The 22,841-nt window shown below is 41.0% G+C and overlaps 1 protein-coding gene across 2 annotated transcripts in view; it reads right to left on the reverse strand.

The window, feature by feature from the left end:
* Nucleotides 1–22,841, reverse strand: part of RB195_022899 (uncharacterized protein) — a gene marked incomplete at both ends in the record, with an annotated part of 57,191 nt that overhangs the window by 9,225 nt on the left and 25,125 nt on the right. For both annotated transcript variants that reach the window (XM_064210146.1, XM_064210147.1), the window contains 4 exons: nt 2,353–2,523; nt 7,399–7,530; nt 7,583–7,653; nt 15,325–15,433. In XM_064210146.1, coding sequence (XP_064066027.1) covers nt 2,353–2,523; nt 7,399–7,530; nt 7,583–7,653; nt 15,325–15,433 — 483 coding nt within the window. The remainder of the gene's footprint in view (nt 1–2,352; nt 2,524–7,398; nt 7,531–7,582; nt 7,654–15,324; nt 15,434–22,841) is intronic.

Below are 22,841 nucleotides of genomic sequence, written 5' to 3' on the forward strand. Positions count from 1 at the left end.
CTTCACACTATTTCGTACTATTTACATACAACTTTGCTCTTCAACACTGATAAGGAGAGACACATCTTTACGGGATCGGTAAATTGGTGCTCAGACTTCTCTCGGAAGATAAAAACACTGACTTGATCAGCGGCTGGCCATCGCAAGTCATTGTATAAGCCAACACGCGTTCCAAAACTCCAACGATTACGAATTGCTGAAAAAACGCATTGGCGCATCCCAAGTGAATTGATGTCCCAGAGAAGTTATCCTTTATCCTTTAATCGTATTACACCGTTCTTCTTGTATGATTCTTCCTCGCAACAAAGACGATATTTTTTGAAATGGCAGCGATTCAAATTTCATACCTAACTTCACATTTCAAATTCTGGGTGAAAAAAATTTAAGCCACATTACGTCACCTTCTATTCATCATCTTCGTCCTCGCAACGATTATCTTTAGTGATTACTTAAGTGTAGTGCACTGCGGTGCAAAATCTTAGTTCCACCCCTGATTTTCCTAATAGCGGGCTGCAAACAGATTACCAAAGCCGGACAATACCACCACCGTATTTCTCATATTATCTGAGAAAACCTCTATACAAGTACCCTAGACAGGATACGTCATCGGCGCAGGATGCCACGAACTATTAATCGGAAATATGCCAGAATACTAGGCCTACGTGAGATTTTCCCACGCAGTCGGGTATAAATAGGTAAGTAACGCACCGTAAAGAGTAATTTTCACCGTCTGCTTCAATGACTATGTTCATCAAGATTTCTACTTACGAGCAGGTTCAGGTCGATGACTTTCACGCTGCCGGTCCTTCAAACGGGAAGATCGCGGCTCAACTAGGGTGACCCTACAACTGCATCAACTACTATATGAAGAACGCAGAGGCCTACAAGGGAAAATTCACTACCGGGCGTCTAAGAAAGTCACCTGGAAGGGATGAAAGTCGCCTGGCCCGGATGGCTTTAAACAACAACGAGTCCGCGGACAGAAGATGAAATACTTTTGCAGTTAGTCTGGCATGCAAACAGAAGTACTTATCTGACTTTCAGGTGGTGTTCTTCGACGAAAAAAAGTGGAACCTCGATGTTTTCGACGGCTACAGACACTACAGGAGAGATCTGAGGAAAGAGGAGCGAGTGTTCTCAAGACGCAACTTCGATGAAGGAAGTGTCATGGTATGGGCCTCGTTTTCCGGAATGAACCTGTTGAGTTGGAGTTAGTCTCGTGTGAAATGAACACCAAAGACTATCAGAAAGTGCTTGAAGATCATTTACTGCCGTATTTCACAATATTTCGTAGGCGTAACCTAGTTCTTCAGCAAGATTATCAACGAGCGAATCTTCGAGGATTAATAAGACCTCCTTACCAGCCTATTCAACTAGAACTAATGAATAGACTGCTGAGAAGAACGGAACGAGTACATAGAAATGCGCTCTAACGCACCTCGTAGGAACTAAAGCGATTCCCGTGAAGCTATTCCGCAATCTATGACCCCGTATAGAAGCTTTCCATCAGGAATCCATACCACGTCAGATTCATCATATGCTGCCTTTCTTTATACTTAAAAAAACGGCGTGGCAAACTTCTACGACACCATATAACGTCCCATCCTCGTGAATGCGCCGCATCCGCGAGCCGCTTCCCACATAGCCTTTAGGTGGAGTTGGAGGGAATTAAGTAAGGTCATGCTCATACTTGTAATCTACACTTCGTCCCCTATATGGAGGGAATTAAGTAAGGTCATGCTCATACTTGTAATCTACACTTCGTCCCCTATATCCCAACATCGTCAATTTCGTACTATGCTGCCTCCAAAGGCCTTCCTTCTTCTTTTGTTGAGCTTCTATTAAAGTTTAACAGCGGTTAATGCTCTGCTGCTTGCACATGAGCGTCGTTTACATAACGAGATCTTAAAAGAGGCTGAAATCGGCGATCGCCCCAACCACAGAAGGCTTCGAACTGTGAAAATCATTATCAAATCGAATATCAAGAAAGTGAAATAATGGTTCAAAGGAAATCCAGAACAGTCAATTATTTGAGGGATTTATTCTTCGGTTAAGTTAGTAATCATCAACGCCGCACAGAAATCTGGAATCCGAAGAAATTTCCTCTCATGGCCTAAGACGAATTGGACATGAATCACTCGCTTGCCAGTGTCGACAGCTTCACTTAGCGACCTCAACTATATGTGAAATCGTATTAAAATATTTTTGGGATTCAATTGTCACGATTTTCCAAAGTTAATTGGTAGTGTGATATATCTTTAAAATATATAGTAGTTGTGAAAAAAAAAACCCTTTACTGCTATAATAATGAAGCACTCTATGCAGTAACGGCTACCCACATGAAGAACTCACCGCAGCAACTTGTTTTTTTTTTTCTACATCCCAAAATTCCATTTTCCCTTTCCCAAGGTTGCCGAAACCGCAAATTAATAGCACATTTCCAAATGCATTGTAGGAAACGTCATTGTGAGGCCCTTCATTTGTATGGAACGTTTCGTCTCCGCGAAGATTGTACAAGGTTACCTAGAGGCAAAACAGATCAGCTACTCCAATAGTGAAGAAATTCGACCTTCGATGAAGTTGGACAGTGCCACAGAAAATATCGAGATATAGATATTTTTGAGTTGTACACGATTCTGATGGTTGCTTTTATTGACTGCTTCGAGTATTCGCCTGCTATGAAAACAGTAATGGACGATTCGATCTGCAATTTAAAGGCATCACCCCACGAATCTGAGGTGGTACGGATTTCAGGTGGAGTATTCGTACACGGGATCGTAGATTATGGAGAGAAAGGTGATTCAGTCCATTTCTTCCTAATTACCGTAAAAAACTGCCCGAAAGATACGGCTTCGGGCTTTCCGGAGCGCCATTTTCTACAAGGAGTTCTATTGGAGCGCGCCGCCCTTGTGCACGCGCCGCATCTTCCGGCAATTAGGAAGAATGGGCGTTATCCCACCCGTTTCTGCAATCTACGACCCCGTATTATCCATCGCAAATCGATAACACCTCAGATTCGTGGGGTGATGCTTTTAAACGACAAATTTCTCGACAACCAAACAAGCAAGATTCTGAGCCTATTTTTCGATCACTTTAGCCACTGGACCGACCAAATAATCGCCTTAGATTAAAAAAATCCAAGCAACGATCGCTGGCTGATCACAGAGGAAGGAGTAATTTGGACGCCTCACTCAAATGAATACAATAATCCGCTGTAAGGCGCGAGTTCCCACTTACCCAAGAAGAGTCTTATTTACTTTTCATTTTAGAATTTATGACATGAATTCAGAAAGGTCCCAAAGATTTGTGAGCTGATGTTTTGAGCGCTTAAGCCATGATTTCACTACTGTTTTCAAAAATAACTGCTTCATTTTTTTTGCTTTCTATAAGAGTTAGGCGGCCGCTAAGCGTCTAGGTAGCGATAGAAGGTTACTCGCAGACAAAAAGCTGCCTTGTGTCTTCCCCGCAGTTGGATTCAGGGCACGGGCTCCATTTTTCTACTGTCCCACGATCGGCTCATAATATCCAAGTATCCTACGCATAGGTCCGGCGGAAAGACTACAAGTGATTGAGATGCAACGGGGCGAAGGGGGAGTGGAAGCTGACGATCAGCTTCAAATGTTCGCCACGTTGCCAGACTAGTGCAGTCTATGACGCCATCTCATTCAAAAAGTTTTAGTTCGATCCCCAGCCAAGACTAATCGTTTTCCATCCTCTTGAGAATGGCAAGATTTTATACTAAACCTCTGTGACAGACCCTTCGATAGGCCAGCCGAAGAAGACTGGTGGCACATCCATATAACGGTAACAACGCAAAATAATCCGCTTTCACAACTAGAACCCTTCCAAGCAAAACCATAATGATCGATGTAAACCTGCTCAGGCGATGTGGCGACTACTGAAGGAAAAGAAGCCACGTTACCCAACTGCCACTTATTAAGAGCGTTGTCTGGCGGTTTGCAAGTCGTAAGAAGCAGTCACATGGTAGTCGGTACAACACGGCCTTACCTTGAAGAAGAAGAGAAACAGATAGAGCTGTGGATGAACTAAAAGGAAAGCCCACAAGCAGAAGCGCCTCCATCATGACTTACTCAAAATTAGACGCTAGAAAAGCGGTAAAATTAAAGTAAGATGAAAAAAGACACAAGGGAAGCAGTGGGCGTAGCGAAGACCGCCCACTGCAATGAGGCTCATAAGACTCAACACTCGCGACGGGCTCAACACTACTGTCTACCAGCCTTGTCTACCAGCTCCCGATATCTCGCTACTGGTAGGCCCAAAATGCTGAAGTTTAACGATGCGAATGACGATTATGGAAGACCTCAGATGCACCGGAAGAAGGTTCCAAAGCAACGGGACGACTAATTCAAAAGAAGAGTTCCCCTATCTACTAACTTCTCTAACTCCTCCAACGTATGGGTAAGCTCAGCGAAAAAAAAAACATTGATAAAAACGAATCGGACCTGAAACGAATGAAAACTGGAAACTGTCCGCAGAACTACGAAAGTCACGGGGTTGGAGTCCTACAAGCAGGCTAACTGTTTCTGAACCGAGTCGTAGCAAAAAAGAACGCCTGGCAGCGAAGTCTGAAAATATTCATCCTAGAAGAAGGCAAACCCAGCGGAGTGCTCAAATTTCAGAACAAATCGACTACCGTCTCACAGTATGAGAATCTTTAAACGTACCATCAACGGCACAATTCAAGACATTGGCACATCTGTTCACTAACAGTGCGATTACGTCAACAACTGCTGTAATACCGATAACATTCTGTACCACCGATACAAATCAAGCTTTACGAGAACAGCTGACTGCGTTTTGCATGAGGTCATCTGCTACACTTTACAACAACACTCTACTGTAGAAGAGCTAACCAATTGGGCTCGAATAGTCTACCTTGACCCAGGACGTCGAGTACAAGCGGCCAAAAAGAAAGCAAAAAGTGGCGAACATATCGGCGGAACTCCATTTCCGTCGGTTTGCATCAGGCTCAACACGCTCCGTTGTTCTTCATAGTCATCAAAGATACAGCAATGGGAAATATGGATCATCGACACTATGCCGATGATATCATGCTGGTGTCTCTAGACAAAGATCCAGAGTTCGGCGCGAGCAAGGTCTGCCCTACATCCCAACGTCGAAAAGACAAAGTACATAGCGACAAATTTGTAGGAGCCAAGCACCATTAGGATTGATGGTATAGACCAATCAATCAAGGATCACTCGAATGTTTAGGTCCAATAATCGCACTCCTTGCAGCTGAGGCTGCTGCACGTGCACACTCTATATGAATTAAGTGGTGATTAACTAACTGTGACCTTTGCGACAAGAGGACGCCTCAAGGGTGTCTGGCTGTCTCAAGCCTAAGATATTTATATGCAACTGTCAGTCGACCTGCAACGCTCCATGGCATGATCAACGAGTGTTGATCCGCAATCAAGGAACTGGATCGTGACTCGAGGTCATGGAAATGCAGGTGTTACAATGGACGTATGAAATCACTTTCCTCGACAACATCTGGCAGAGGCTTAAAGTGGCTTTCATAAAAAGGAGACGCGTGGAATTCGCTTCCAATGGTAATGGTTTATACCTACGCGGTGACAACAACAATTTAGGTAAAATCGGCACAGACAATTTACCCAGCAAGCGACCAAAAAGACGACTGAAACGGCATAGGATCAACTCACTCTTAAATGAGGCTAGCTAGCATCCAGCCTGATCGAGTACATGACCGACCGATGTGGTGTGGTATCACCTAACCAAGAAGGAAGGCCTCACATCTGAGCTGGAAAAAACGCTAAAAAAGGAGCCCCTTAGGAGATTGAGCCACATTATTTATTCTTGCCATTTACTTGCTCCTGGAAATGCACAGCATCACGCTATTCCCTCAAAATACTCATACAACTCGTGCAAAAAGTCGGATAGATAACACTGGATCATATGTACTGTAGAGATCCACCTGGAGGTTAATGATGCACTTCGATGTTGCTGAAATGTTGGTGTGAAATTGATTCCAATAAATCTGATGCTCTAAATTGTTCAGTGGTAATTATGTAACATAACACACAACATGGGCGGGTGTAGTGTAGCGGTTAGAGGGTTCCGCTTCTTGCACGATAGATTGGAGGTTCGAATCCGCCCTAGTGCTCACCAAGCCTTTCATCCCTCCGGGGATCCCAAGCGGATTGATTAACGCCAGAAACTTTAACTTTAATTCTGTAACCGAAGCAGAATTATCGAAACTTGCTCTCACGCTCTTAACTACGCTTAATTACACTGTTCACCTTATCGGGAACGTAATCGAAGCAGGAAGGTATTCTTCTATTGGTGCGTGTGTCGCCTTATCGGGTTCATCTCGATGACGCCCCGTACAAGATATTCGGATGTTCATTCGAAACAGCAATATTCTGAGCTTGAAACAACGATTTCCCTTCCTTAAGTCTATTGCAGAATTTTATTCCTGTGTGTAAATTATTTGTTAACTATGGCATTTTTCGTTTGGGTGAGGGAAGAAGAACTGAACCAGGTATTTCTTATGCTATAGCATGATTGGCGAACACAACAAATGGACACCAACATAACGGTGAGAACTTTCTGTCCGACTACGTTCCTTTCAAACACTGCAACTAAGCATGGCTGAGAGCAAGTTTAGATAATTCTGAGTCGGTTTTAAAAGCAATATTGAAGAATTCAGAGCATCAGTTAGCTCAGAATCGTTTCTACACAACAGAAACAGAAAGACAACATCTCGGCAGCACCAACTGCATCATTTGTCCCACAAGAAGACCAGTACAATGAACACGATCAAGTGCAAACTGTCTCATCTTCTGTGGCAAGAAGCACATAAATGGCAGAGGATAACTCATGCGACTCAACCTTTCCAGGCGCTTAGAGAAGTCAAAAAACAAAATACAACCATATGAGTAATATAATAAATATAAGCACATAAACACACATACAAATATGTAAGCGCAGACACCTAAACATCTGCTCGCAAATGTTCAGAACCTTACTAAATTCACGTCGAAAGTTCTAGAAAGAATGGTAAGGAACAATGTCTACCAGCTACTTGGGCAGTGGCACCTTATTTCGGATTGTTGTTTTGATTTGAATGAGACATCCAAAATACTCGTAATTATGATCAGATAGCCTCCACTGCTTAGGTTTTTTTCTAATCTGACTCGATTATTTGGTTTAGTGACAAAGTCTTTCATCGAAAAACATCGCAGGCATGGAATCTTATCTGCTGCCGAGAGATTTAGTCTCTTAATTTGCAGATCGACTGCTGTATTACAGCCTGCGATGTGGGCAATTTTCAAAACGTTGGTCAGTAAAATATCGTGCGCATCCCAAAAAAGACCAATATACCTCAGATTATACCATAGAAGCAATCTTCACCATAGCTGGCATGAATCCATGGCACACACAGAATTCTCTTCCACTTGGATTCCACTTCGCTGCATGAATAGGGCCCTGCTTTCGCACGGTTACTTGAAAAGAGTCTTGAGTGGTCAAATTCAGAAGATATATCTAAAATGAATGTTTGCAAGCGAATCACTAATAACAGAAGTAAAGGACATACATGCTGTTCACCGTAATACGACTGGTTTGACGTATCTATTTCACTGCTGGATAACACAATAAGAGCATTTCCTCAAAAATAAACGGATTAGAACTTCAGAAGAACAAACATGAAAGAATAAAAGCACCATAATCTCGTTATACATTGGGTAAATACACAATGCACAGTCGGGTCAAAACGACATGAAACACGGACAGCCGCGAAGCAGCAGTGCTCGAAACGGTGTGGCGGAGAAAGCGGTTGAAATCGAGGTGGGACCTTGGCGAACTGCAGAGATGGGTGGCGATAGCGAGGATCCTTACAAGATCCCAACAGCTACGCTCCACTGCGCCGCTTAGAGTGCACCCGCTTACGCAATTGTCCGTGCATCACGTCATCTTGTCCCAGCTATAAACTAGAAACTACGTGCACATTGGTCGCAACAGGACTCGTATCTAAACTTACACCAATGCTTACACCAGGACCAATGCTAACGCGGCGCGAAATTCAAAATGGTGCATCGAGTAACTACTTCTTCTGTTGCTTCGGAGGAATTAGCTCAGAGAAAGGTAGAAAATGAGTGCCTTACGGTTTTTCACGTACTCTTACCTAAAAACAAACGAGGAGAATATCACAATAAGCCTTAATCCAAGAAAGAAAGGAAATATGATTTCCGGATTTCAAAGACAGTAAGAGATGAAGTTGGAACTTAGGCTTTTCGATCTATATCTTGTACCTGAGAAGAACTACTTCAAGTAACTGCACAGCTAACGTCTTTGACTCTTCCTCTGTTCATTTTTCTTCTCGTTTTTTCATTTGCTCTTACATTGCTTTCCTTATTCAATTTGTATTTTCATTTCCTTTCATCTTTTGGATCATCTCTGTCTTACTCGTCTTGTTTCTACGTTCTACTTTTACCGTTTCACTGTATAATTGTTTTGTCTTATTCCCTTGTCTTGTTTGGTTTGATTATTTTGCCTTGTTTCTCTGTTTTAAAGTTGTTTTTTTTTGCGTCTATTCCTGGTTTTATGTCTACTTTATTCTTTTTGTCTCCTCTGAAAAATGAATGAAGTAGACGAGTGGTACCTTGTACCACTCTTTTATTTCATTTATGTTTTTTTTTTCATTTTTGTGTGTCTCACTGTCCTTAAATCCATTCATGTTTCTGTTTCTCACTCTTTTCAATGTTACTCTCCTTTTTCATTTTCTTTACTTCCCAGCATGTGATTGCGCTGCTTACTTTGCTCCTAGCTAGCGAATGCGTACTGCATGATAATCGGCACTTAAATCACGTTAATATATGACAAGAACATTGAAGGTAAAGGAAGACAATTCTCATAGAAAAAATTGTAGTTTTTTTTTTTGAATGAAAGCAAAGACTCTTTTCCAGTATCTTTTCCTAGTTGGAGAAAGTGCTTTTTCCACAACACATCCTGAATTATGTTGCTGTAATATTGGGACCGATAATGAAAAAAAAACCAAGGAAAGCCGGAGTGGTCCATGACAAAGCCCATGTAGCGTTCTCAGACATTACTTGAAGTGTCAACTCGTAAACATTTCCAATCAACTTTGTTTTTGTTGTCTTTGTACTCGCTTTCAAGATTTTTTCTTTGGTAGGGCAGTTTTCTGCTACTATTTAACCGATTCTGGAGACGGAAAAATCAAACTCTCTTCATATTCAAAGTTAGACCTAGGAAAGTATGTTTATAGAAATACGTGCAACTTTTGCCGACAATGAACACTTCTGAGCACTGATTCCTAAAGTTTGATTTAATTTCCATTTTTCGTCTGTGCGAGAGTATGACTACTCGTTAAGCTTTAAGGTTGGGAAGTGATAAAATTCGGAAGCATTTGTGCATCCGAATTTTACCACTTCCCAACCTTAAAGCTCTGTTCAGAAAAACTTAGAATCAAATCAAAACTATTGAGGCTTTGGTGATGCTATTACGTAATGGAAAAAAATGACAGAAATTTGTAGAACATAACGTCGTTTCTTCCCCTGTTACTAATGCTAAAACTGTAGCAAGGTTAAAGGCGGGTGTCCTGGTACTGTGTCAATACTTAATACCGTGGGAATCGAATAAGCAGAGAAGCAGAGAACTTAATTATATTGGAATAACTCCACTTGCAAAAAAAGCAAATAGAATGGAAAGAAAACAAATCAAGTAAAACAGGAAATAGTAGACGAGAGAGAATGAAAGTTCGAATTAAACAACTGATATTAATAAATAGGGAGATCAATGCAAGAACAAATGGAACAACAAGAAGAAAACTGGACAGATGAAGAAGAAAAGATATAAGCCATGCAGTTACTTATAGTAATTTTTCTCAGCTGCAAGATAAAGATCGAAAAGCCCAAGTTTCAACTTCATCAATTACTCAGTTTGAAATCCGGAAAAAAAACTTTCTTTCTTTCCTGGATTAAAGTTTATTGTGATATTTGTGATCGTTTTTTGAGGTAAGAGTATGTGAAAAACCGTAAGGGACTCATTTTCTGCCTTCCTCTGAGTTTATTCCTCTGAAGCAACAGAGGAACTAGTTACTCGGTGTGCCATTTTGAATTTCGCGCCGCGTTAGCATTGGTCCAAGAGGCGGAGCCTCCCGCAGCCGGGTGTAAGTTTAGATACGAGTCGCAACAGGTGGGCCAGTTTGGCTATACATGTTTATATTGGACCTACTACATTAACACTGACACGATATTGCACCGATTGAGCAGATGTCATGCAAATATCAATAACAGATTTTAGTTACAAAGAAGACTAAACTAGAATATCGATCTGATTGAAGGCTAATTATACTTACTTAGAGAAAAGTTAGTTTAAGCACCGACACCTTCTATTTTGAGCTACTGTTACTCTAGACTAAATGGAAGTGTAAGCTGACATGTCGCATACGCTAAGAATATGAAAATCAGTTCGCGATTGAAAAAATCAGTGTTACAGATTTATTATCTTCATGTGCTTTCTTCTAAGGTTCAATAAAATCTCGGTTACTGGAGTTCTGGAGAATACCTTTAAAAAAATGTTAAAGGCAGACACTGATTATGTTGGGATCTCAGCACGATCAGACCTATATGGATAGGACATAGTTAAAGGCATCACCCCACGAATCTGAGGTGGTGCAGATTTAAGGTGGAGTATTCGTATACGGGATGGGGGACTACGGAGAGGGAGGTGATTCCGTCCATTTCTTCTCAATTGCCGTAAAAAACGGCCCGGAAGATGCGGCGCCGCACAAGACTCCAATCGAACCTCTTGTACAAAATGGTGCGCCAAAACGAATGAAGCCGTATCTTCCGGGCCGTCTTTTATGGCAATTAGGAAGAAATGGACGGAATCACCCTCCTCTCCGTAGTCTCCCATCCTTTATACGAATACTCCACCTGAAATCTGCACCACCTCAGATTCGTGAGGTGATGCCTTTAAAGGAGTACGGTCGCGCTCAAATCCCATTTCTTATCCAGAGGAAGACGTGTGACCGACTACACCGCTGTCCCCATCATACTAGGTATTAGGTATTTACAGGTAGTAGTACGATGGCAATCCGCAGCGCGTCTGCGATTGTGCTTAATGGAGAGATTTCGTTGCTTATTTCACTTACGTTAGTTGGATTGCGTGTTGTTTGGATTTGGACAATGGAAATTGTCGCGTTCTTTCGCTCAAGAAGTTGCACCTTAGAGGGGAACTGTACAATCAGAGCTGTTTCTCACGCATTTCATTGTTTCTGTTTTCCTAAGCCTAATTGAGCGTGATCATGTTCATTGCCGTGAACTACACCCCGCACTCCAATCTATTTGTGGGGAGATCGCAACATCGTCAATTTCGTAATATGGTAGTCTTTAGTGAAAATACCGATATTATCGCATTAGTCATTTTTGTCTGTTTTTTCTCCAAGCTTAACGGATGTTAACAACAGAGAACATCACATACATTGGTTACGGATATTTCGTTCGTTCTGCTCAATATATCCTATCTGTGATGAGCAGCGCTGCAACGTGAAGGTAACGTAGTAGCCAGACGTTAGGCAATTCCAGTCACACACGCAGAGTCAAATTCCCGCGGAGACTCGAGGATCAGGAGGTAACTGGTGCAACCTATTGCGTAGCCAGATAAGGTGCAGCTGACAGCCTCAGATTTGCACCGTACATCAACTGCGCAAATTTCGAGTTAGAATGTGTGATAAAATCTGCGAAATAAGATTTGAACAGGAGGATGGAGCAACATGCGCTACAGTGTCGTGAGGTAATAAGGGGCGAGAGTGATCGATTTCATAATTTTTCCGTGCGTTTGCTGCAAACATACTACTTAGGGTTTGCGGAATGCTACAAAAACTACGGGAACATTTAAATGTAGATGCCGGTGTGTTGCAGTCAATTCCTTCAGGCAAACAATGACGTTATTGATATTGATTGATATATTTTGCTGTAACTTGGCAGCTAGTATTTTTCACATATACTGACCACAATTTTTCATTTTGGAAAGAAACTTTTGTGTTTTCTGAGGTAATCTATAGACTCCTACGATAATCTATAGAAAGACGTTTTGACTTGATATTTAAACACTTTTTAAAACACTCTTGGCTTTTCATATTGGCATGTGTGTTCGGAAAACTGTGTTATGAACGCTAGAGGTCGGCGCAGCCAGCAACTCGCGCTGGCAAAACATAAGGGAACATATCATAAGAAACACTAGTAAAATTATTTTTCAAATAAATATTAGTGTGGGAAAGCAACTACGCCTTTAAAAATATTTAAATACCAAGTCATAAAAGAGTTTGTATAAATTATGTTAGTATTATTATTTATTATTTTGGGGTCGTGTATAAAAGTCTTATTGTTACCTGCAGGTGGTGACCCTGCTTCCAGTAAATGCAATCAGGCAGTTCAGTATGGGCCGTGCCATATAATATGGCACTGTTATATGGCAAAAACTTCCCATATGTTGCAAACAACCAATACCTATGTCTCCCAGCACTCTGCCAGCGCCCATACCCAGATAAGTCAAATGCCTGAGAGAAACATGGAATCTTTGACAACACACAACCGTCTCACAACGCTGAGCTGCCGAACGCTGTTATGTGAACTCGAACAAGCCGCTCTTTCCAGACTACTCCGATGTCTGAATGCATCGTTTGCCACATTCGAGAAAACACGCATCAGGGATCGCCCTCTCATCAACTACACCATCTACTGCGGTGATGCTGATGAAAGGAAAGTAGAAGACTGCGCAATAGATGTTAGGAACGATTGCCAACAACCTGGCGAAGGAGTTTGATTCAACGTCGTCAAGATGCGCCTTTGTACGGTTGCGAGTTCGCAAAGGACTCAAACTCTGGATCATAAGTGCTCAAGCACCTACAGAGACCACTGAGGACTACAACAAGGACGTGATGAACTCAAATCATTGATATCAAAGATACCAAGCCAGTGGGAGGTATTTGTATAGGAATTGATACTAATGCAGAAATGGGACTTGAACAACAATTCGATGCTTAGAAGATGATATTTTCCCCCGAAGCAAATCCCGGACAACGGTTATTGTCTGGTAGATCTTTGTGAGCAGACGAATATCATTATTACATTCACGTTTAAGAGAAATCATTGACGACATCAGCTTACGTGGGAAGAGACAACCTTTAATGCCAAAAGAGCAGCGAAAGCGGAAGATACCGACGCCAAGCTCCAGTTCGATAACGTTTTTACAAGGAACATTTTTTCGTCGGAAATCCAAAAATATAGGGCTGCCTGAGACGACGCAATCGATTCCGACCATAGCCCAGGTCTTCTAAGCTTGATTGCACAGTTCTAGAAAAGGAATCGTGGAGTTCAACATAAACCGAAACTCGACTTGGCAGATCCGAGAGACGATGAATACAGAAAGGAGTTCCGTCAACGGGTGTAGATCAGTATTAGAGTACAGACAAAGAAAAGAGTAGATGACGCCGTTTTATTATATATATGTATATATGTATATGTACATATATATATACATACATACATATATATATATATATATATATATATGTATATATATATGCACATATATATGTACATATATATACATATATATATATACATATACATCATTCTGCATCGACTAATCAAACATCGCGAAGAAACCACTAGCGATGAATAAACCGACTTTCGCCCATCAGATATTTCTCGTAAAAAGAGTGATGGAAATGTGGCAGCGATATTCGAAAACTCTGCACTTAGCTTTTCTGGACTTCGAAGCAGCTTTTGAGCCTCCTCATCAAGGCTGTCTTCTCAACTTTGTCCCGACAAAATTCCAAAAGAATTCGTGCGCTCAATTAAGTACATGAGTAGAAGCACATGTGCTCCGGTTGGACAACAGCCGGATGTACTACACCGTTCGACTGGAAACTGGATAGAGACCAGGGGTCGTGACGGGACTCTTTCTGTTCAACTTTGCCATCGATGAGATCATCCAACAATTGTGCAGTGTCCCGCCGATCTCGCTTTAGCACCATCTGTATGTAGCATCGAAATTATCGAAAATTATCAAAATAAATTATGGAAATTAGCTGTCTATGATTGCGATTCCGCCTTGACAAAAGCAAACATATGTGAGTCTAACCGAAACCCTCAACGGGAACAAGCTATTGAACTCGTGGATCAGTTATCTTATTTGGGCTGCTGAAAAACGATGGTAACGACAAATGTTGTCGTGATCTTATTATTTAACAGTGTTAATGTTCTAAATTTTCTGTGCTGGAACTTGGCTACAAGATTCATTAAAATTCGGTACGGTGTTCAGTGCTGGTAGGAATTATCGCTAGGTAGAAAGCAGGTGCAGAGTTTTTCAAAGGCATTTCTGTTGCATATATATTCGATACGAGCAGAGCAAATCTGGTGCATAGTAACATTCACGACCTCGATTTTATCTACCTTCGCTGGTCTTATCCGTCTGAAAGGCACGTATTCTTTCTCTGATTTCCTTCCTTTGCATTCGTATATTGTTCACATAATTAGCACCGCTCATTCTTGCTTAGTTGCAGTTATTTTTTAGATCACTTATGATCATCCTCGCTCAATCGCTTTGAATTGGTCAAACCTATCGTAGCCGTCAGGTGCCAGCTACGAGAGAGATTTCAGCAAAGATGCGTTAAAGCCAATTTGGCATTCCACTTTCTGACGAAGTGCCTGTGGTCCACCCCCATCGCTAAGGCAGTCAAACTGCGAGTTTACTTATCCGCTATTCTTCCTATCACCATGTATGGATCGCAACCTTGGGCAGCAACATTGACAGTGATAGAGAAGCTCCTCCACATGGAGGGAAAGCTCTTTAGACGATTGTTAAGCTGGTTTTGACCTAGGGTATGCCATAATGAAGTGGTTAGTCTTCGCTTCTTTTGTCATATATTAAGGAGATCAGCAGATCGCCTTGTTCAACGTGTTCTGAGGAGTGTGTCGGGTTCAAGTTGGAAGAGGCCACCTGGTAGAAAACGGGAGTTGTCGACTGAGGTGGTGAAAGAGGAGCTGAGGACATTCGGAGTGGATAGGCAGTCCAGGCGAAACGTAAATAGCGCCTTCGACCTTCATTAATTTGAGGAAAAAATTGACTAGAAAAATCTGATCCATCTTATGGGACAACCCAACATGACGAGAAAAAAATTTCGTGAGTATTCACTGCAAGATGACGTCTGAAGTGATTAATATATGAACATCGGATTATCACACGTCCGAAGCAATTGTCTCAAAATGACAAGGTACAACTTGTTTAGCAAATCAAAGAAAAACATACCTTTGCAGTTCCAAAGAAGGGTAGCTTTTTCTGATTTGAAGAAATTTTTTGCGGCAACGACAGCAAATGGAGCTTCAAGACTTCGAATCTGTACACGTCCTGGAGTAGACTGAACAAAAAATCTCCATTTTCTCCCTTAATTTCTAAAGTATTCTAAAGTAAAGGAAATGGTTAAATTATTGTTAGTTCGAATTCATTTTAAAACCAGTTTACTGCATGTAGTATCCAACTCGTATCGACAAATGAGATGCCAGAAAATTGTATTTGGTAGTATAGCCTCCTCTACGCTTATCTATGCTGGGGCATTACTAAAGGGCGCAAAGTTCTAAAGCTGCTAGCGAGGAGTTGGAAAGAAGTTTCAAAAAGAAATTAAATTTTTATGTTCTATTCAAACGTCGCACTAGCGTACGGTAGTTACAACCAGCGTCAAGTGTGTACCTGAAAAAAACCATCTATAAAACATTTCAACTATCTTCTTCAGAAGTCCATTGGTTTTTTTTCAAAACTAATTCTCCTTCTCTATAAAATACTTTGAACCGAATTGGTTTTTCTAAACTAAGAGCTGAGTCATTGGACCTGGTTCGAAGTCATACAGATTTTGACGGGCAGCCAAAAATCCGAAACTTCTCCGCTTCTCCTTACGAGGTTACGGTAGCGCGGTTGAAAAATGTGGCAGCATATTTTGATAAAGCTTCAAGGGGAACCCTTAACTTAATGTTGATCTTTGTAGGAGTTTTATTCTCTCAAAGGCTAGTTGAGAAAACTAGAAAATGCGAAGAAAAATTCAGCATTTTTCTCAACTAGGTTTCAAAAAAAAGGAAAGTCAAGAACACCAAACTTTGCCGAACATAAACAAAATCTGTCTCAACCGTAGAGAATTGCATAGCAAAAAATTTCCTTTTAGCGATGTTATTCTGAAACTCGTGGAGTCCACTTTATACCACTTTTATCCCTTTTTCTGTAGGTATTTTTTTTTCGCTTAGTAATAAACTTAATAAAACTTGATTTAAAAAAGTAAAAACTCAGCATCAAAATTTCATTTTTGAGTGATAGTATTAAAATTCATCGTTGTTGGATAAGAAATGTTCAAACAAAGCTAGATGTCAAAAATCTCACTTCTGTCAGGGATTGATCCCTGACAGAAGTGAGATTTTTGACATCTAGCTTTGTTTCATTGGAGCATTTCAATGGAAGCAGCACTGGAACGCGCTACGCCGTAGATCCAGGTGACATAAATATCACCAGACTCTTCAAAGTAGTACGTATCAGCTAACTAGTGAAAAGAACCTAATTCTATATATAAAACAACCAGTCTGAACGTCCAGCTAACGAAAGACATCAGACTTCTTCTGGTGCACGCTTCGTCCTCCTTCATTGATCAATAGAAATTAAATGTAATGACATTTTCCGAGAAATTAAATTTCTATCTTTTCTAACGACGCTTCTTTCGTTTTTCGTTTTGAAAAAATTTACGCATTCGCGAAACGATCATGAATTGAAGCGATGATTTCATGGTCCTTTACCTAAACCGCGTCAGCACTACATATATGAGACTATTCAAACTTGATTTTGCCCCTACATATATTCCTTCGATCCTGTAATATTTGGGAACATAATTCGAAACATGAGTTTTTCTTCTCTTTCTCTACAACAATGAGCGCAGAATAATGTGTTGACATGAAAAGACATGAACATCATCATCCTACTGATAAAGATAAGGTTCCACGGTAGATCACGAAAACTGTTAGCTGCTATTTAAGCAGTCAGTTTCATTCGTATTTCCATTTTTCAAAAGAAGGATGTTACCAACATGATGAGGGAAACATGCTGGGAAATAGACATGTTTAACAACCCTTTAAAAATACTTGGCGCCATCTATTTTTCTAATATTTTGCGCACTTAATATGGGTTTATTTACCTTCAACTACCCACTCTTCAATTCCTCTTCACTCTCTTCACTTTTTCTCCACTTCAAACCCCCTTACGACCCACTACTGCTCCAACAACCCTCTTACGCCTTTGAGAAATTCTCAATGCACGCTCGACCCCGATTACAGCTACGATGGTCAATCGTCTGTGAAAATCGACACAGTCGAGGTGTTGGTTTCTATGACTTTATTCCTAGACTTAATAAAACGTTGTCAGACACAGTTTTAGCAATTATTTTTGTTGTTCTGAATACGATTATGGTAAATTGCTTCACAGAAAAATCTAGTCTACGATAAAGATATGCAATGATGAGATGACCCAGCAATCTTTTTGAACTCCTTTCGTAAAAACACACATAAGATAGTTGCCTTGGTGCGAAGTTATGACTAGCCTAAGAAACTTGAATGTGATTAGTACCCATATATTAGAACACCAGCTATCAAAGTCTCGTTGAGTCTAGGATGAAGACGCATAAAATTTAGAAAAAAAAATCCCTAATAGAATCGATATTTTCTGTCAAAGCAATACAACATTTATAATCGGCGCATGCTGAAACCGGTCGGCAAATTTACACTGAGCGTAGGGTGAAAGCAGGCGAAAATCGACAAATTCGATACGACCATTATCTCCTTGCGAAGAGTAAGTTATTGTCCATTCTGTCTGTCTGTATGTATGTATGTAGTGTGTATGTAGTCCGGACCCCTTCGATTTAAATGGAAAAATGTTATGACAGAAACAGATGGATTGACAGAGATACATACATCTCGTTCTTATCAAATGAGAATATATTATATTGAGTTGAGGAATAAATCGTGAGCTTTTTTCTCAAACTTAAAAACAGACATAAAAGTATGAAGTATTAGCTATTATGACGGGTTGCAAGGGAAGGGGGTCGTAAGGTTAGCGAGCGGTGGGCAGTAGAGCATGGAAGATAACATGGTAACCAGGAGAAGATATTACGTAGTCTTAGATGATTACAAACACTACAAAACATTAGATTAAATAATATTTAATAATTACATACTTTGAAAATGCTATACTAGGTTTCAGGCATAGGAAAGAAACAGGGAAACATCAACATTTTGTTTTGAAAATGTGTTGACAATGTGACAAACGGGACTACGCAGCTTCAACACTCCGCTGAGGCGAATCTCAGAAAAAGAGATAGGATCTTAAAACTACTCCTGAAAAATGAAAAATTCAACTATGAGTAGTTTTCAGCAGTTCAAACGGTGATCAAGCAGAACTTAATGATCAAAAAAGCCCAGATTCAATGAACATTGTGAAGTCTGAAAGATCGCAAATAACTTCGTGACAAGAGGACCTAGAGGAATAACTGGGGTGGCTTTTTATAGAGGAATGCTTGTCGTACAAAGCAGTCACAGCGCATTCACTTGCAACCTAGTTTTTTTATTTTAATTTTGATGGGAAAATCAAAATTTCAAAATTTCCCGATTTTTTCGGACTTTACCCATCTAAAGTTTGAGAGTACCAGGCGTTCTGGATAGAAATGCTGAATATGGGGGTTTCCTCAGTCCCCCTACCCAAAAACTTGATTTTTTAAAACGCCGTTCCGTTTTTCTGGAAAGAAAAAAACTTGTCAAAATCCTTACTTTTGCTTGAGTCAAAGTGTATGATCTTAAACAAAGTCTAACAACTCGGAACAACTTTTAAAAAACCGAGAAGGTTGCTCAAGACAGCGCTTCTCGGGGGTTTTTCCTTTGGTTGTAACTGTTTTGTAGAGCGAACCTTCTCTGAGATGAATGGGTAGTTTCCATCTAACAATAGAGAACAGGAACAAAAGACACTTACATCCAATTGGTAAACGGTATTAAATAAAGGTTTCAAACAACTTGTGTCACCTGTCACATTTATTTTTTGTTCAAAAAGCACATTTGAAGAGCTGAAGATACGGTGAAATTCGCGGGGAATTCAGCAAGATGTAGGGCATGGCGGCATATCACACGGATACCTCTTGGGCACTCCCACTACATCCAACTTACCATTCTTCGTAATGGCAAGCAACTGACTAATAGTCGCCAAGCTGCTGACTAAGCACCTTTCTCTAAATGCAGTCGACAGAAGACAGACGACTACTGGAATCGAACACAATTATTCTGTCATGAGAGTGAATGAAGTCGACTTTAGCGCATAATTGTTGGACATGTTTTAGATAGCTGCTGTTGTTTTTTTTTCAGCTTGCTGTCCACGCAACATAACACTAGTACTTTAATTAATTTAATTTAATTATTTATTATTTTTTAATTTAATTTTTATCAGAGCCAAGAGGTACTATATAGGCAGCAGCTATTTTCCATACGAGATCGAAGATGCTTTGCAGTTTCGCACTGTTTGAAACGAAAACGTCATTAAAGTATTCGAAATTGACCAAAACACTTTCCAGAACTATATCAAGGCGGCACTGCTCGACGGCTATTTGCAAATCTGAACGGAAATGAGAGGTCCCATCACGACTTTCTACCTTATTCTGGCTTCCAGTTCGAACGGTGAAGTACATCTGGGTGGTGGTCGAATTGCAGCAGTTGATCGTCTTATATCTTTAACCGGTGCGAGCTGTCGATTTCGTCAGCTTCCCGCGCTGGTAACACTTCTTTCTTATTTGCTGCCAATTTAATATAAATTTGGAAATCTTTCGTGCTTCGAAAGCGCAATGTTAAAAAACCGCTGAGGAATATCAACGAAAGACAAATGACGTCTGTAAATGATAGGAGCGAAGAAACTTGAAAAGGTAGAAGAAACAAATTTGCTGAAATAAAAGGATAAAGGATAAAGTCACTGGCGTATCAATCCACTCGGGATGCGCCAACGCGTTTTAGTGGAATTCATAATCGTTGAGGTTTTGGAACGCGTGTTGGCCTATACAATGACTTGCGGGGGCCAGCCGATGATCAAGTCAGTGTTTTTATCCTCCCAGACAAGTCTGGTACCAATTTATCGACCCCGGAGGGATGAAAGGCTTGGTTTGCGCTAGGGCGGTTTCGAACCCTCGACCGTGTGGCTACAACGGACCTCTAACCGACTGCGCCACACCCTCCCCATTTGCTGAAATAGTGTTGAAATATTTCCATTTTTCAGTAGCTACAAAATATTTTCGAAAAGTAAGTAAATCATATACAAGCAGCTAGAATACTTGACACACTAGAATTTTCACTACCTTTCCATTCCAGACGGTTTCACAGCAATGCGTCTACTCACTCAGCGGCGAAAGCGAGCTTTTACTCACTTGAGCACTGGAGTGCAAATGAACTATCTTTCAAACAAGACATCATCCTTGTAGTTGGCTTCAATGGAAGCCCGTTCTAACACCACCGCATTAGATGTCCATACTAGACACCGAATGAGAGCGTTTTATACCTGAAACGATCGCGTTGGAAAGAACTTGCGAACTGACCGAACATAGGGAATAGGAGTGCACGGCATAGACCAATTCGTTTGGGGCGCACATATGCGGTTGACATCAATTCAGAATCGTTTGAGGTTTGTGAACGCGAGTGCAGTCTACACAATGAATTGCAGAAGCCAGCATGTGCATCATGTTGGCGTTTTCATCTGTTTAGACTGATCTGACACCAATTTATCGACATCGGATGACCTTGGTTTGGCCTTGCGGTTTCGAGCCATTGTCGCGCAGTTACAGCAGAATCCTTATCATTGCACTACACACCCCTATAAAAAAAATGGAATACTTCACGAATTTGTACGTCATCTTTCGCGGGGGTCTACGCTCACGTCTTTTCTGTATTTGTGTAGATCTGCTCACCTACTTGATCCTCCGACGGACGTATTATTCTCAAAGAATAGATGGCTATAGCAATACGACTACTACAAAGTTTGGCAGAACAGAAACCTGCTTCAAGTACAGCAAGCAAGGAATATAACTTAAAAAATAATTTGTGCTCTTGAGCGATGCTGAAGTCCGTTGTCATGTCGGGGTCACCCGTCACCTATTCCGTCTACCAGAACTAAATGGAGCCGCGCACCGTTTGACCCTAACCATTCACTCCTTTCTAATGTCGGAGAGTTCTTTAAGATACTTGCTGTTTTTTTGATTTCACTGCAAATAACCGGTTACCGATCCCTTACCCTCCTTACAACTATATATCATTAGTTGGAAAGTATTTTTTCTTTCTACACGAAAGGATCTCGCAGTACATTTGTTAGTCATACTGACCCATACCACTGGTTGGCAATAGCCCAACTATGCTCTCTTAGTATCCTGAGGAAATCCTTTGAAATGTTCCCCCAATGTACTGGTAAAGAGCGTACGGTAATTTCTGAACATAATAAGGTGCTTTTTGTATGTGCACGACATTCTTGAATCCAAATAGACTTAAAAAAAATCCAGCTTTAAATTCCTACTTACAAGAAGCTAAATGGATTGACATACTCTGGTTTTCCCCAAACTTGCAATATGGCATCTTCACAGACAGCGCTATGAGAACGCAATTACAACGCCACACCTCTGCTTGTAGCAGAGATATAGACAGTTCCAAACGACCCGAAGCAATTGTATAAGCGGCTGCGGGGAGTAAAGCGGTGGAGCTAACAATTGTGATCGGAATGGGCCCCTCAACTCTGCAGTTTCCAGAAAATGACAGTTGCACAACTACACTGGGCTTCATGTGGTTTTACCAGACTACATGTAATTCAAATCTCCAAAACCATCCACTCGAAGTAGTCGTTCAATGGAAGCTATTCGCAGGATGTACAGCCCAGCAGATGACTCAGTTACAACTGTTAAAGTTCTGCTACTTAATCACTAATAAAAGATCAAAACCTCAATTCAGCACCGGCGACTGCGAACGAAAAAAACAGAACGAGCAAAAACTACCACAATTTGACCAGAAGGTGGGTGCAACCAAGCGATTCAACATTCCGTGATTCATACGTATACATTCCGTATCTTGCACTGCAAAGGTTATAATGGACTGTTCAGTAGTATTTTCTTGTCCTAGCTTTCATTCACTTTATACTCTTTTCACTTAGTTGCAATAATTGATGTGTCCTCGGTACAATCAGCATAATTGTCCACGATATGTAGACATTGACTGAACAAGTCTTGATACGTTCTCTGCAGCAGGAGAGCAGATGCGAAGTGAAAAAGGTAGAGAGATCATCTTTGAAGTCACTCATATCGTTGAACAACTTTTCGGCAAGCAAGTACCACGTCAATCTCAGAGATTGTGCTGTCAAGGTTATTATCCTGAGATTTATACGAGACAGGTAAGTCGATTTTCGCGCACAAAGTCGACAAGCATTTTGAGATGCTGCCCATAACAGCTACAACATCTTCACGACTGTACAGGGGAAGGCTTGAATTTTAAAATCAGCAAGAGACTCCTGTTTCCCGAAATTCTTCAGCTAATACGTCAGCGTGGGGCCACAAAACCTGCAATCACCCACGGCTCCACGTCTGGTTCCGTAAAGCCTTGCAGAGATGCGATAAAAGAAGACCTCAAAGGTAGAAGAGCAGCAGTATTTGCTATAACGGCAAAAGCAGATAGGAATATTCGCGTCAAAGAAGTTATCGATTACTTCTACTCTGATCTCTCAGAAAGCCAGGTTCA

Source organism: Necator americanus, chromosome X, assembly GCF_031761385.1.
Source record: "Necator americanus strain Aroian chromosome X, whole genome shotgun sequence".
Taxonomy (NCBI): Eukaryota; Metazoa; Nematoda; class Chromadorea; order Rhabditida; family Ancylostomatidae; genus Necator; species Necator americanus.